Raw genomic sequence first — 15,630 nt, forward strand, 5'->3', positions numbered from 1 at the left:
GATTTGGATGTGGGCACCAAATGTAATATTTCTAAATTTGCAAGGAGGATGCAAGGAAATTCAAGGGGACTTGGACAAGCTAAGTAAATGAGCAAGAACAGAGCAGATGGAATATAATGTGAGTAAGTGTGAAGTTATTTACTGTGGTAGAAAAAATAGAAAGGCAGAGTATTTTTTAAGTGGTGAGAGGTTGGAAAGTGTTGATGTCTAAAGGGACCTGGGTGCCCTTGTTCATGAGTCACTAAGAGCTAACATGCAGGCTTAGCAAACAATTGGGAAGGCTAATGGCATGTCTGCCTCCATCACAAGTGGATTTGAGTACAGGAGTAAGGGTGTCTTACTGCAACTGAATACAGCCTTGGCAAGACTATGCCTGGAATGGTATGTACCTGTTATGATCCCCTTATCTAAAGAAGGATATAATTGCCAAAGAGGGAGTGCAATGGAGATTCACCAAACTAATCCCTGGGGTGGTGAGATTTTCTTATGAGGGGAGATTGAGGAAACTAGACCTCTATTCTCCAGAGTTTTGAAGAATGAGTTCTGATCTCATTGAAACTTACAAAATTCATACATGGCATGACAGGGTAGATGTAGATAGGATGATTCCCCTGGCTGGTGAGTCTAGAACCAGGGGACACAGTGTCAGAATAAGGGGTAGACCATTTAAGACTGAGATGAGGAGGAAGGTCTTCACTCAGAGGGTGGTGAATCTTTGGAATTCACTGCTCCAGAGGGCTGTGGAAGCTCAATAATTGAGCATGTTCAAGTCAGAAATTGATAGATTTCTGGATACTAATGACATTAAGGGATATGGGGATAGCGTGGGAAAGTGACGTTGAGGTAGATAATCAGCTGTTATTTAATTGAATGGCGGAACAGACTCGATGGGCCAAATGGCTTACTCCTGCTCCAATATTCAGCTAGAAGACACTAAATACAAGAAAGGCTCAGTGAAGCTTTACAGGAATCTAGAACTGAATTTTCAGGAGTTTATTTAGCAGGAGTTTGGAAAATTCCAGCTTGACCTGCCCACCTAGGGAGAAGTGCCTGCAAAAGCAGGGAACATCATTGCTGGGAGAATGGGTGCAGGCTCAAGTCAGGCCAGCTGACCTGGGAAAACATTTGGAGCCTGTCACAGGGGCTTCTGGGTGTGGAGTTGGGCCATTCGATCCCCAGCCACACCAAACAATGGCTCCTACTGTTTCAGAACAGACAGTATAGCAGTGCTAGCATGTGGGAGTTACACTGCAAATTTACTGTCGATACAGAAGAAAGCCATTTCAACCTACTGTTAATTTAACATGTTAAATTCCAGACTACTGTCAGATCCAAATCTCTTGTGGATTGACCAGTTCCTCTGCATGGCGCCTGCAAACAAAATGTTCACTGGGCACAAAGCAAAGGCAAATCTCCCCAAAAGGCATTTCAGAGTTTTGGGCCTGGATTTCCTCCAAGTCAGGATGACTTGGGAGCCCCTTAATAATGGCGGGTGGGCTCTGATTCCAGGATTCCCAACCGCATTTCTGGGCTCTGAGTTTCAAGAGTGCCTTTAAAAATAGAGGGATAGTTCCTGTCAAAAGCCTGCATTAGGCACTCCTGACCTGGCCAGCTCCAGTGTGGAACTCCAGTGAAGCTTTGTGACCAGCTGATATAAAATGGTACAGGAATCTAGACCTCAATTTTCATCCTTGAGGCAGGTAGTGGAAGTTGGGAAAATTCCTGCTTGACCCGCCTACTTATGGAGAAAGTGCCTGCAAAGGTAGTGAACTTCATTGCTGGGCGAATGGGTGCAGGCTTGAGTCAGGCCAGCTGACCTGGGAAAACATTTGGAGTCTGCTGCAGGGGCTTCTGGGTGTGGAGGTGGCTGTTTAAAAGGCCTGCCTCAGTGCAGTGGGATTATATCCCAGTTAAAATGAAAACACAAAGGCCCTCCCGCCCTCATCCTTCACATTGCCTTACTCTCCACACATTCCCTAATCCCTAGCCATGCCACCTCATGGGCCTCATCCACCCACTATGGCCCCTCATGCTCCCAATACCAAGCTCTGCCCTTCCACCCACTTCCTATGGTCCTCATACCCATTATGCCAAGCTTTGGCACTTCCATGCAGGGAGCATCTGCTGGAGGTATGCAGAGTAAGCAGATTGTGATCTCAATTACTGTGTAACATTAATTTGATGCCAGCCCTCCTTTTTCAGAGCACAACATTCAAGCTAATGCCATCTCTGGACTGAACACATGTTCAGCAGTGGGAAAGACCCTCCATGGTTGCTATTTAAAGGGATCATTAGCCATTTTCAGATCAGTTGCTGATTGATTTCCACAGCTACAGTTGCAATTGTAGAAGAGTTTAGTGGTTTCAGAGTTCTCTAAAGTTGCTAAATTCTATAGGGTGTGGTGTGGCAGTTTTTGATGGACTTTGTCCTGACCTTAAGAATTCTGTACAAAGCACACACTCCCAGACATGACTACAATAGCATGCATTCCCCATTACAAGGAGAATAAGCAGAAGTGACAGGAAGGAAGGGGAGAAGGGCTCTCATGTAGGAGGCCATATTGGCCCAGAGTGTCCAAGGAGAAATTCACATACTTGATCCTCATCAAGGAATAGTGTATCAGACATTAGTACTTAAGTAAAAACATCCTCACTGAAATCTGTCACCTGTTTAAACCAGAACTGCAACCTCAGCCGGCTAAGTGCAACATTGCCAGTGCATGTGAAGGTGACCATGGCCATGAACCTTTATGTATTTGACTACTTCAAGGCTGGAGCAAGTGAAATTTGCAGTATCCCTAAGTTTTCCACCCACTGTTGCATGAAAGAGGCGGCTAAGGTTTTGTATTCCACAACTACTGAATATATTTCATTCTCTCTTGCTAGGCAGAGTTAGCATGTGATTTTGTGAGGATTGCAGGCTTCACCATGGTGCAGGGTACTATTGATTGCACACATGTTGTGGGCACTGCATGTCAACTTGGACTGCACCACATCCAGAAGGGATTCCACTCCCTCAGTGTGCAACTGCTATGCTCATAATGCATAATGTATCATGCAGGGCAATACGTGGTATCTTGTGTTGTTGTTGTTGTTGTTGGTGAGACTCCTCCATGCTCCTTGACCTTGCAGGCAGACATTCTGACAGGCCTATCAATGCACCAAACATTTCATTGTGTGTATCCATCAATATTCTTCTGTAGCTTGAAATACTTAACTCAGTTCCTTGCAGCAGAACTCATTCATGACCTTGCCCTTACGTGAAGTTGGCACCTGGGCTTCCTTTGTCCCTTGCCTTGACTGCAAGTCATTCATGTTCAGTGTCTCACCATGTGCACATTCAACCTCTAAGCTATCTTCTGACTTGCATGCACTGTCATGATCTCAGCTGGTTGTTGTGAGTGTGAGAGCAAGAGATGGTGCTTCTTTCCATCACTGCCTTCTTCTTCTTTTACTTTTTTTACCACGCCTTTGACACATTGCAGTTCCTAGGTATCTGAAAGAAGAAAGACTCAAGGGTTGGGTTGTAGTTGTGGTGGATGGGGTGGGGGAGGTGGCAGAAAGCAAGAGGTGCATGGTTAGAGGTGTATGAGTTGGGAAATGGGATTTGAGGAGGATTAGATTTGATGGTACTGTCATTTTCAATTGTTTCAGCCCCTCCGTTGAGTCATCAACCTGAAACATTGACCAGGATTTTCTAGCCCTGTCATGGCAGGACCCACCGCAGGAAAGTCAGTGGCCCAGCCAAAAGTCCATTGACATTTGGTGGGACCAGAAGATCCCGGTGGCAGGCCGGGCCGGAAAATCATGGCCAATGGATTAACCTTTACCACGGGTTTTGGGATCTCGATGTTGGGGCAAAAAGGAGGTCCTGAACCCGCATTTGCTTACAGTAGCACCCACTTGACAATTTTACCACAGGTGGCCTCCTGTTTGGTCACCTGCAGGCCCATTTTCCAATTAAGGATGGTGGACAGGCTCCTTGGAGGGGTGGGCATTGCTGAAAAAAGCAAAAGATTTTGAGGGGGTCCTCCAGATAAATAAAATAAAAATAAAAAATTCAGTGGGCCAAGAGTCTGAGGGAAACCCCTCTTGGGGGAATCGTTGGGGCCTCATGGGCTGCTTCTCTGCCCAAGGCCCCTTCTTTAAACCATGGGGTATTCAATTGTTTAATTGCTCAGTGTCTGGCATCTGTTGACTCAGTTGTGTGTGTGATTATTTAAGCCTAGATATGGTTACTTTGGGCAGGATTTTCAGGTCCCGTCTGCTGCAGGACCAGAAACTCCCACCTGAAGTTAATGGATCTTTTGCTTGTCCGTCAAATTATCCATCCCGCCTGCTATGATTCCTGCAGTGGGCAGGACTGGAAAATTTAGGCCTGAAGAAGCTAAACTGTAGGCAAGCTAAAAACATGAGAGCAGACATTTTAAGGCATTGAATAAAACTCCTGTTTACACATATAACCTGGAGAGTATCATCTCTGCATATCTCCAAAGCATTAAACACAACAGAGCCTCCAGTTCCAATGCACCCCGCCCCCCCCAATCAGGCTGCCACATGGAGGCCACTTCCATGAAGCTGGCAGTATCCCTAGGCGGCAACAAATCGCCATCAGTAAAATTCCGGCAGCCACGTAAAATGGCCCTTAAATTATGCAAATTAGTTGCCTGCCTCTGTCCCGACATGTTTGCCCTTTATTTTACCAGTCCTCCTGCCTCCTAGCCTACCAACCGGTAACTGGAAAAATTCTGCCAATTATCTCTCTTTAGCATCCCACAAATGCTGCTAAACCTGCTAAGTATTTCCAGCATTTTCCATTTCTATTTCAAATTTACAGCATGTGCAGTATTTTTCTCCTGCATTAGCTTTAAGTGGTGCTAGAATCACACTAACTTGGGCTTCCTACTGAGGCATGCAGCCCCTTGACTACAAGCCTAGCACTGGCGACACACAGCAACATGCAAATTCGCAAGCAACATGAAGTTGGTATGCTATCAATATCAGAAGCAATGGGCACAGATTAATTGCACATCATGATCCCTGCACTGAGGTTGGGAGGTGTAGAATTTTGCTCACAGGACCTTTTATTATTTTTCTTATTTCATAAAAAAATCATAATCAATGTTTCTGTATCTTTTGCCACCATGGCACCTTTGAGAAAAGAGTTAGAATAAGAGTTCACTGCATTCAAATTGGTTTATTATTCTATATTTTGCAGAAAGAAAATTCATATGCTCTTTACTTGCCATCTTTATGTATTTTTCCAATTTCCTGTCCTTTATTGATCAGCCTATTTAGTAACTATGTATTTATGTAACTATGCAAACATCCTTCTAATCACTGTCAACTATGGGCAGAATCTTGTGCTCCATCTGGTGGCGAGCTTGGAGTTGGGAAGGGCATACCGGAACCCCACCACCTTCCCACCTCCAGCTATATTAAATTCTGGGTGGATAGGCCTATGGATGACCTTCTTGCCCACTGTCAACTGAGGCCCTTGAGTGGACAATTAAAGATTTCTTAAGGGCCTCATCCCGCTGCCACTGGGATTAACCTAGTTGCAGGCAGGACAGTCATCATGCGGTGTGCAACACGTCTGCTAACCTGCAGACAGTTTGTCACTTCAGGTGAGGTGAGAGAGGAAGATTCCTCAATCAAAAGGCACTCTGCCTGATTGAGGGACTAGATATTGGGTAGAGGGATGCACACTGGGAGCCAAACGTGCCCTTGCTTCAAAATCCTCTGTCCCCCCTCTCCCCACGACACTCCTGTATCCCCCCAACATCACTTAACTTTGTCCCGGGTCACTCCACAATCCTGGGATCCCGGTGGGAGGGGGGGGGATGAGCCGAGTGCTCTTCTAGCATTAACTACAGCATAAAACGTGGCACTACTGAGCGCAAGAGCTGGAAGGACATGCCATGAAGGTGGCATTGAAGGTCACCACCGCCTTGAACTTCTTTGGCAGTGGCTCCTTCCAGGGCTCCACTGGGGACTTGTGTGGCATCTCCCAGTCAGCAACACACAAGTACATATGGCAGGTAATAGATGCCCTGTCCAGGAGTGTACACCAATTTGTCCAATTCCGTCTAGATCCTGAAAGCCAGACTGCAGAGCATTGGGATTTGCAGCAATCACATGGTTCCTGCAAGTGCAGGGTGCAATTGACTGCACATAGTCAATCACACTCATCAGTAGAAAGGGATTCCACTCTTTGAGTGTGCAGCTTATATGTGATCATAGAAGGTACTCAGGGGACTCCCATGACACCTACATTCTGACCCACTCCCAAGCCCCATAGGCTTTTGAAGGACTTGCAAGGCTGGCTTCTTGGGGACAAGGGATATCCCCAGAAGACCTGACTGATGACACCAGTTCACCATCCGCAGAGTGCTGCTGAAGAGAGGTACAATGTCACTTATGCCTCCATCATCTCCACGATTAAGCAGGTGATAGGCCTCCTATAGATGAGGTTCAGATGTTTGGACCACTCAGGCAGGGCTTTCTAAACTAACCACACAGAGTGTCCTGGCTCATTGTTGTCTGCTGTGCCATGCACAACCTCGCACTACAAAAGGGGATATCTTGGCTGAGAGAGAAATGGAGAACCGAGATGTCTCTTCCAATGAGGAGGTTGAAGGTCATGGAGCTGACAAAGGCCAGGATGTCAACGAGCCACATGCAGGGGTCAAGGCAGGGCAACAATGTGGCAGACAGGCCTGTACCAACCTGATAGCTATCAGATTCCAGGCAGAGTAAGCTGCCGACACTTTGTTAAGTTTTTTGGTTCTCTATCCTCTGCTGGCTGGAAGGACCTGCACCTTTTTGGGTACAGACAGCACACCTTGATAGCTGAATTAAATTGCACTACTTTTACTGTCTGCCCTGCTGGTGGTTTGATCCTTTGCATGCACCAAACTAGGCTAATATGCAGAGCCCTGGTACTAAATGCACACATTAGAACCTGCGCAGCACTCCGTTATCCCATGACCTTGGGCACTTGCAAGTATAATTGTGATTTTACCCATGCCCTCACAAAGTTCCCATATAAACTTGGAAGAAATATCAAGTCTAACCTTGGCAGGGAGGCACTCATGTTAACCTCATGCCTGCTCCCAAAGGGGGGGCAAAGCTGGCAAAGAGCTCTTTCAGGTGCACCCAGATAGGTGGGTCCACAGGGAGCAGCAACATGAGAACACCATTTGACCCCTTGAGATTACTGCACTGTGCAGACTGATCAAAGAAGATCCTGCCCCCGCTACCCCCCGCCCATCGCCACTTGCCCATAGAAAACCCTTTATCCCCTGACATCTTCATCATGCCAAGAAGTTTCAAGGTTACTTTGCTGTCCACTCCCACAGAGAATGCCTCACCTGCATCATGGGTTGCTGAGTTGCAACCACTCCAGATCCTCCAATCACTGAGACTCCTACAAGACTCAGTTCTAGATAGCCTTAGCATTATTGTGAGACTGTGATCCTAAGAACACATTTCAGAAGTCAGAACATGTTGAACTTTAAGTAATGCCTTGCATGATGCATAGCCAGGCAGCACACACACAAATGATGCACAGTGCTTAATCATGCATATGTGGGATTATTGAATAATCACTATGTTGACAATGTGAGAGAAGTGAGTCTACAGGAGTTCATTATCATCTTGCCTGTGACCATTGAAGCAACCAGCTGCATGATGGAATCTACCAAACTTCCAATCAGTGGAAGTGAACATATATTTACAAATGCCAAATCTATTTACAATGGCTGTACGCCTGTGCCACCTATGTGCTTTCAATACTTCTTAATGTTTCATCGCCTACTGTTACGTCTAGGTGCAGTTCCGACATCCACAGCTGAGGTGAAGGCAGCCTGCTGACCGCTTTGCCCTGTTGACTGTGATAACATTGATGGATGCCCTCTGGTGGCTCAGGGGTGCTGATGACCTCCTGCTCAGGTGCAAGCGCATCCCCTTCTGCCTGACCTGCTGGAGGTGATGGCGTCATTGGCAGTGGGGAAGTGGAGCAGCAGGGTACCATTGGAGAGTCTTGCGATGAAGCCCCCAGTGTGCCAGGTTGGCACTGCTCCTTCCTGTGGGTTACCAATGGCACCTCCCTGACTCCTTGAGGAGAAGGGGGACCTGGAAGGAACTCGAGGTTCCTTTTACCCCTGTCGCCTAGCCACTGCTGCACTGTACCCATTGCTAGAGTGCAGGTCCAAGCAGCCACTATCTGGCAGCCACTGTGCATTCTGCTGAATCTGGGTTTCCAAGGCAGCGCCACCCTTTCCATGGAGGCACCAAAGTGCTCACATGCCAGAGCTACAACAGCAGACAGAATGTGAACGGGCTCCTCAAGCCTTCGGTCATGTCTGCGTAGGGCCTCTGGCAACTCTACCTGACGTTTCCCTGCCTGTATCTCCAACATGTCTCTTATGGCTGAGTTCAGAGACTCATCATCTGCATGGGACTGAGCAGGGGCCTGATCTCCAGCAGTCCTCCAAGTGTCAGAGACCTCAGCTGTCACTTCCTCTGCCAGCTGTGGACCTGCGTCAGTGATGTGCTCACCAGGTTGTGACCCCAAGCCTATTCAAGAACATGGATCCACCGAGTTGAGTGTATCTGTGTTGGCGGAGGGTGCTGGTGAATGCCATGATGGTGCATCTTCTGATGCTTCTTAGGCATCCTCTGGAAAGGAGGCTTTGAAGATGGGGCTGTGGCTGGTCTCCCTTGTTGGCCTCCCCCTTTTCATGCTGGTACCTTGAGTAAAGAAAACAAGGAATTAGTGATTGACTAAGCAAGCTCCTTAATTAAATCACTCTCATTCTGTGGGCACAGCTGACAACTGCAGACTGGAGTAATCCTCACTGGCTTCCTGGCGGAGTCCTATCTTACCTTCAGCACAGGTTCCTCCTGGCTATCTCTGCAGCCTATTGCTCATATGGGATGAGGATTCAAATGCCCAGAATCCTGCCTCCGACCTGGGAGTGCTCACGCTTGTTGTGAACGTTCTTCTCTTACAGAAGGACAGAAGGATTGATTATCATCCAATGGTTGCTTGAGCAGTTCAGGAACATGCATGCCTATGGCAACTGCTGAGCCCTCCTCAGTAAGTGATTAAGAAGCAAGATATCCTGCAACTGATATAAGATTGAGAGCATGAAGTGGCTGGCACACATTCGATGCAGATATCTCATCCGCTGGTGAGCACTATTCCAAATTCCTATCTGACATCCTTGTGCACTTGCACACTTAGACAATCTGATACTCTTATGTATGTCTGTTTGCATAAATGGTGCACTTACCCTGGTGGAGTGCAACAAATCATTCATCCTCTTCCTGCACTGCTGGACATTTCTGTGCTGGGCTCCATGGGCACTAACCTCCATTGCAATCTCCATCCAGGCTGCTGTGGTCAGACGGGGGGAACTCCTGCTGCCTTCCTGGGGAAACAGCACCTCCCACCTTTCCTGTACAACCTGGAGGAAAGTCTCCAGGGAGGCTTTGTGGAACCATGCAGCTGCATGTTGTTTGTTTCTCTGGTACATTAAGCACAGCCAGACTGAAGCTCCTGGCCTGCAATGAGTGAATGGCTGTCCCAGTGCCATTTAAATATGGTTCCCAGACCTTCGACCCCTTAAAGCTACGGTGTCTTCAGCGACTTCCGGCCTGCCACTGCCATGAGATTCAGTGAGCTCCACACGGATACGTAGATGATGAGCTGAACAGCGCAAGTTTGCGAGTCCTCAGCCACCCCACCCCAAGGGGATTCACTCCCACTTCCATGCCTGCAACTGAACTTAGATTCCAGAACTGAAGATTCTGCCCCAACTCTCTATGTATCTTTGTTTGTCAGTCAACATAAAGCTATTTTCCCATGCATTTTTCTATCTAAATCTGTCTACCATCCCATTTATTTACTAACATCTCTTTGAAATCTTCAACCTGTTGTGAAGGTGATGAGGAGCTGGTTCAGGAGGTACTCTTTGATGCTGTAGTAACTGCTCCAATTGAAGCTTACTGGACAGCCATAGCCATGAACACTTCTGAGTAAGTAAAACTGTTGCAAAATGTTCTATCAATAGTAAAGTATATTTTAAAATATCTTAATTATCAGAATTTAACACCGTCTCTACTTTTTAATAAAAGTGAAAGATATTTAAAAAATGGATGGCATTGGAGTTTTCCTGCTCAATAAATTTATTAATTCAGTTGTGTCCACTGATCAATTATTGTTTATTTGTAGGTTTTCTTGTCTATGAATTTGTTTGTCGGTGTCGCCGCTATACTGTAAATGTAGCAAGTAATTTGTGATTGCTGGTTTATTAATTATTGATTTCTTGGTGTACCCATTATTTTAATTTGTTAGTTTACTTCCTGTCCATTAAAATATTGGTGCCTGCTATTTCATTAATTTACTTAGTTGTTACTTTGCACAATTTTCCATTCATTTATTCATTTTTTGAAATTCTTCGATGGGATGTGGGTGTTACTGATTAAAAACTGCTCCATTAATCTATTGACTTGCTGATTGCCACATTTTGGTTTGTTAGTATATCTAATATTCTGTTAAATCATTAAGTCACTGGTGCCTACAATGGTATTAGTACCTACTCTGGTACAGGTTGCTTGAATCATCTTGAATAATAAATAGTGTAAAGTATGCAGAGTCGAGAAAATATTTAACAGAGTGAAAAATAGTCATTGGATCGAGAAGGTTCTAATGAAATTCTAGCAGTGTAGACCTCCATGATGTTATCTGACTTATTATAATTTAATAACCGTAACTATTATCCCTTTATTATCTAACATATTACCAATGTTCCATGAGGTTTCTGTAGCCTTGTTATCCTGATGTTATGTACAGATGAGCACATTTTTTTCAATTTCATTTGAGATTTCTTTATTTGACCCTGATACAGAAATAATGAAGACGGTATTGAAATGGCTTTTCTGGGCACTCGTGCAGGCCTGATGCGAAGCAGTCCCTTTGTAGGAAAGGAGAAGCACTCAAACAAGTAAGTACAGATCATTAAAATGTATATTCTCACCTTTCCATCCTTTCAGATATAAGAGAAATTACAGAAATTACTTCATGATTTACTAAAATCTGAACAAAATATATTTTGCAAGCACATGGTTACTGACAGTCAAGCTGTTCTGTTGAGCATTAAAGTAATTAATCAAGTATTCATAGCAGCTGCTAGTAATGCTGCCAACTTAACACTACATTGCAGGCATTATTGGATCGGTCTTAAATGATAAAAATCTTTTTCGTATTGTTATTTGTAGCAAAATAATAAAACAATATTTGAAGAATATGTTTACCTTTATATTATAATTTCTTCTAGACAGGAAATAGTCTCTGTTAACATAGTTTAATACTGTGTATACTTGTGTAAAAGTCAACTTTTTGAGCCCAAATTTTTAGGCAAAAAATAGGGGGTCGACATATATGTAAGTAATATTTCCAGGGGTTGAAATCTATGTATGTTCTTGGATGTGATGACGCAGTTCTACACTTTTGCTTCACCGTTGTTACAGGCCAGGAACGATGGAGCAGCTATGACCTGATTGGTGCCATTTTGGAGCAGCCTGTTCTGCTCCTTGAAACACTCCCCCACTTGCAGCTCCTTTCACTTGCTTCCTTCTTCTTGCCATCCCTCTCCTGAGCCATTGCTCACTGAGATGGTACAAGAGAGAAAGCGGTGAGCAGGAGGGTTGGAGAGGGCAAGAGTCGGCCTGTGGGAGAGGCAGTGACTGGGATAGTCGGTGAGAGGCAGAGAGTTGTCATGTGGGAGAGGCGGAGAGAGGGAGAGTATTGGCTGCGGGAGAGGCGGTGAGTGGGTGGTCAGTAGAAAGTTAGGATTTTTTGGCCAGTAGTTGGGGGTTGACTTTTACATGAGATCAGCTATTACTCATATATGTACAGTATTAGAAAGGTTACTGTAAACTTGGTGTAGCCCCATACGTATACAATTGGGAGAGCAAAATCCGTCAGCTTTCCCATTCCTCCCACAAAATCTAACATATGCTACCCTTTATTACGGATACCAACTGTCACTGATTTTTTTAAGCTGTAAGTATTTGTCTCCCTGGTCCTCTTCCTAAATGATTCAATCTAACGTTTAGATTTTGGCTGGCAACTTCCTCACAGCTTTATCCACTATGTGATCATAACTTTGCAGTTAGCACCTAAGAGTTTTAATTCTGCTGAAAGTTTAAAAAAAACACCAGTTTGCTTATTTATTTATCTGGCTCCTTGCCTGGTTTCAGGGTTGCTATTTAGTACTTATCACAATCTGAGCATTATTAAATTCATTATGACAAGAGATATCTCCTGTTGCAAAGAAACAGAAAATAGGAGGAGTAGACCATTCGGCCCTTCGAACAAGCTCCGCCATTCATTGTGATCATGGCTGATCATCCAACTCAATAGCCTGCTCCCACTTTATTCCCATATCCTTTGATCCCTTTGACCCCAAGAGCTATATCTAACTCCTTCTTGAAAACATACAATGCTTTGGCCTCAACTACTTTCTGTGGTATCGAATTCCACAGGCTAACCACTCTCTAGGTGAAGAAATTTCTCCTCATCTCAGTCCTAAATGGTCTACCCCGTATCCTCAGACCGTGACCCCGGGTTCTGGACTCCCCCACCATCGGGAATATGCTTCCTGCATCTACCCCGTCTAAGCCTGTTAGAATTTTATAGGTTTCTATGAGTTCCCCCCATCATTCTTCTGAACTCCAGCAAATATAATCCCAACCAACTCAATCTCTCCTCATATGTCAGTCCCATCAGCCCAGGAATCAGCTGGGTAAATCTTCGCTGCACTCCCTCTAAAGTAAAAACATCCTTCCTCAGATAAGGAGACCAAAACTGCGCACAATATTCCAAGTGTGGTCTCACCAAGGCCCTTATAATTGCAGCAAGACATCCCTGCTCCTGTACTTGAATCCTCTTGCTATGAAAGCTAATTTACCATTCGCCTTCTTTACCACCTGCTGCACCTGCATGCTTACCTTCAGTGACTGGTATACGAGGATATCCAGGTCTCGTTGCACATTCCCCTCTCTCAATTTATAGCCATTCAGATAATAATCTGCCTTCCTGATTTTGCTACCAAAGTGGGTAACCTCACATTTATCCACATTATACTGCATCTGCCATGCATTTGCCCACTCACTCAGCTTGTCCAAATCACACTGAAGCATCTCTGCATCCTCCTCACAGCTCATCCTCCCCCTCCCACCCAGCTTTGTGTCATCAGCAAATTTGGAGATATTACATTTAGTTCCCTCAGCTAAATCATTAATCTATATTGTGAATAGCTGGGGTCCCAGCACCGAGCCCTGCGGTACCCCACTAGTCATTGCCTGCCATTCAGAAAAAGACACGTTTATTCCTACTCTTTGTTTCCTGTCTGCCAACCAGTTTTCTATCCATCTCAATACACTACCCCCAATCCTATGCGCTTTAATTTTACATGCTAATCTCTTATGTGGGACTTTGCCGAAAGCCTTCTGAAAGCCCAAATAAACCACATCCACTGGCTCAGCCTCATCAACTCTACTAGTTACATTCTCGAATAATTCCAGTAGATTTGTCAAGTATGATTTTCCTTTTGTAAATCCATGCTGACTCTGTCCAATTCTGCCACTGTTTTCCAAGTGCTCAGCTATTAAATCTTTTATACTGGACTCTAGAATTTTTCCCACTACTGACGTCAGGCTGACTGGTCTATAATTCCCTGTTTTCTCTCTACCTCCCTTTTTAAATAGTGGGGTTACATTAGCTACCCTCCAATCTGTAGGAACTGATCCAGAGTCTATAGAATCTTGGAAGATGATCACCAATCCACTATTTCTAGGGCCACTTCCTTGAGTACTCTGGGATGTAGATTATCAAGCCCTGGGGATCTATCGGCCTCCAATCCCATCAATTTCTCCAACACCATTTCCCTACTAATACTGATTTCTTTCAGTTCCCCCCTCTCACTAAACCCTGTGTTCCCCAACATTTCTGATATGTTATTTGTGTCCTCCTTTATGAAGACAGAACCAAAGTATGTATTTAGTTGGTCAGCCATTTCTTTGTTCCCCATTATAAATTCCCCTGTTTCTGACTGTAAGGAACCTACATTTGTCTTCACCAATCTTTCTCTCTTCACATACCTATAGAAACATTTAAGTCAGTTTTTAAGCTCCCCTTCTTTACCAATCTCTTGGTCCTCCTTTGCTGAATTCTAAACTGCTCCCAACCCTCAGGTTTGTTGTTTTTTCTGGCCAATTTGTATGTCTCTTCCTTGGATCTAATACTATCTCTAATTTCCCTTGTAAGCCATGGTTTGGCCACCTTTCCTGTTTTACTTTTATGCCTAGGCTAATAGGCTAATTACTCCTGTCCATATCCCCTCCATTATGCAGAATATAATGAGAACCATGTCACATCTTGTATTATTGTGGAATAAACCTCCACTGTTGCTGTCGACTGGGGAAGCATTGCACGGTAATTATCCCTCAAAGTCTCCACAATAGTGGTGGCATACTAGGATTTGCATAGCCTTGTCTGATGAGGGTCCTTTCAGTGGAGATCTCAGAAGAACAGCTGAAGAACAAATGAATGGAATCTCAAAGAAGATAGATGAGACAACATCTGATAAACACAGCCTTCTCCAACCTATACATGGCCTTCTCTTGCGGAACTTACACTGACACATACATGCACTTTGTCCTTTCCCTTCAACTATTTCTAAAGCAAATAAACTCCGCCCTCCTTGTCTGTCCTTTTTAAATGAAATCCTCCAAAAAATCTGAAACAAAATATCCTAAGAGCAGAGAGAGTTTTCTGAACATTGGACTTCGTCCCATGTGTTTTCACTGGGTACATTAATAATTACACCAAGTTCTTCTTTCTTTTACTGGGTGCATTATTACTTTTAAACTATTCCATTTTAAAGTACAATATTTACAAGAAACCCTTCTTGTTCTCATTGTATTTCTTCCTGGTTTCCTTAATTGTGTTCTTATCTACTATTCCATTTCAATGCTACCTGAGGCCCAGGGATACCTGAAATGCTTGGCTCACAGTGGTATCATGATGCTTTTACCGAAAGTAACCCTTGTCTCTGGCAGAGCTGCTGTTTGCCTTAGCAGGTGGACTGATAGCCCAGTCCTGCGACCTGACACTTCTTTAAGCAAATATCAGAGACTGTTGCTGGGAAAGCTAACAAGCTGTCATCAGGAGTAATCTCACTACTCCTTAACACACAAAGGTGAAGGAAAGCTTACTTTTGAGTCCTCTGTTCCACTGAGCCACCAGCTGATACTGGTTACGCCCCTACCCGTTCAGTCCAGAAACTATCATTCAGATCCTGTGTATGTCATATGATCCTGATTTTACTCAGGGCAACTCCGGCTGTCCAACAGAAGGCTAAAGGAATATTGCCACAATGGCAGCAGTGGGCTGTAGAACCACACTTCCCTTCTTAGGGTAGTTCCTCTCTTTTACCACTTTGCAGGAGGGCTGTAAATTAAGCCGTGCAATTTTATAAGACAGTGGATAGGATGTAATGCTGGTCAAGAAAAACTACAGGATTAATTAATTCAGAAGCAAAATACTGTGGATGCTGCA

General features: G+C 44.6%; 1 protein-coding gene across 1 annotated transcript in view; it reads left to right on the forward strand.

Moving 5' to 3' along the window:
- The window catches only part of cacna2d4a (calcium channel, voltage-dependent, alpha 2/delta subunit 4a), a 709,103-nt gene that overhangs the window by 323,127 nt on the left and 370,346 nt on the right, over positions 1-15,630 (forward strand). The window contains exons 26-27 of the mRNA XM_041215640.1: positions 9,950-10,043; positions 10,916-11,011. Of these exons, the coding sequence (XP_041071574.1) occupies positions 9,950-10,043; positions 10,916-11,011 (190 nt within the window). The remainder of the gene's footprint in view (positions 1-9,949; positions 10,044-10,915; positions 11,012-15,630) is intronic.

This window comes from Carcharodon carcharias, chromosome 21 (genome assembly GCF_017639515.1).
Source record: "Carcharodon carcharias isolate sCarCar2 chromosome 21, sCarCar2.pri, whole genome shotgun sequence".
NCBI lineage: Eukaryota > Metazoa > Chordata > Chondrichthyes > Lamniformes > Lamnidae > Carcharodon > Carcharodon carcharias.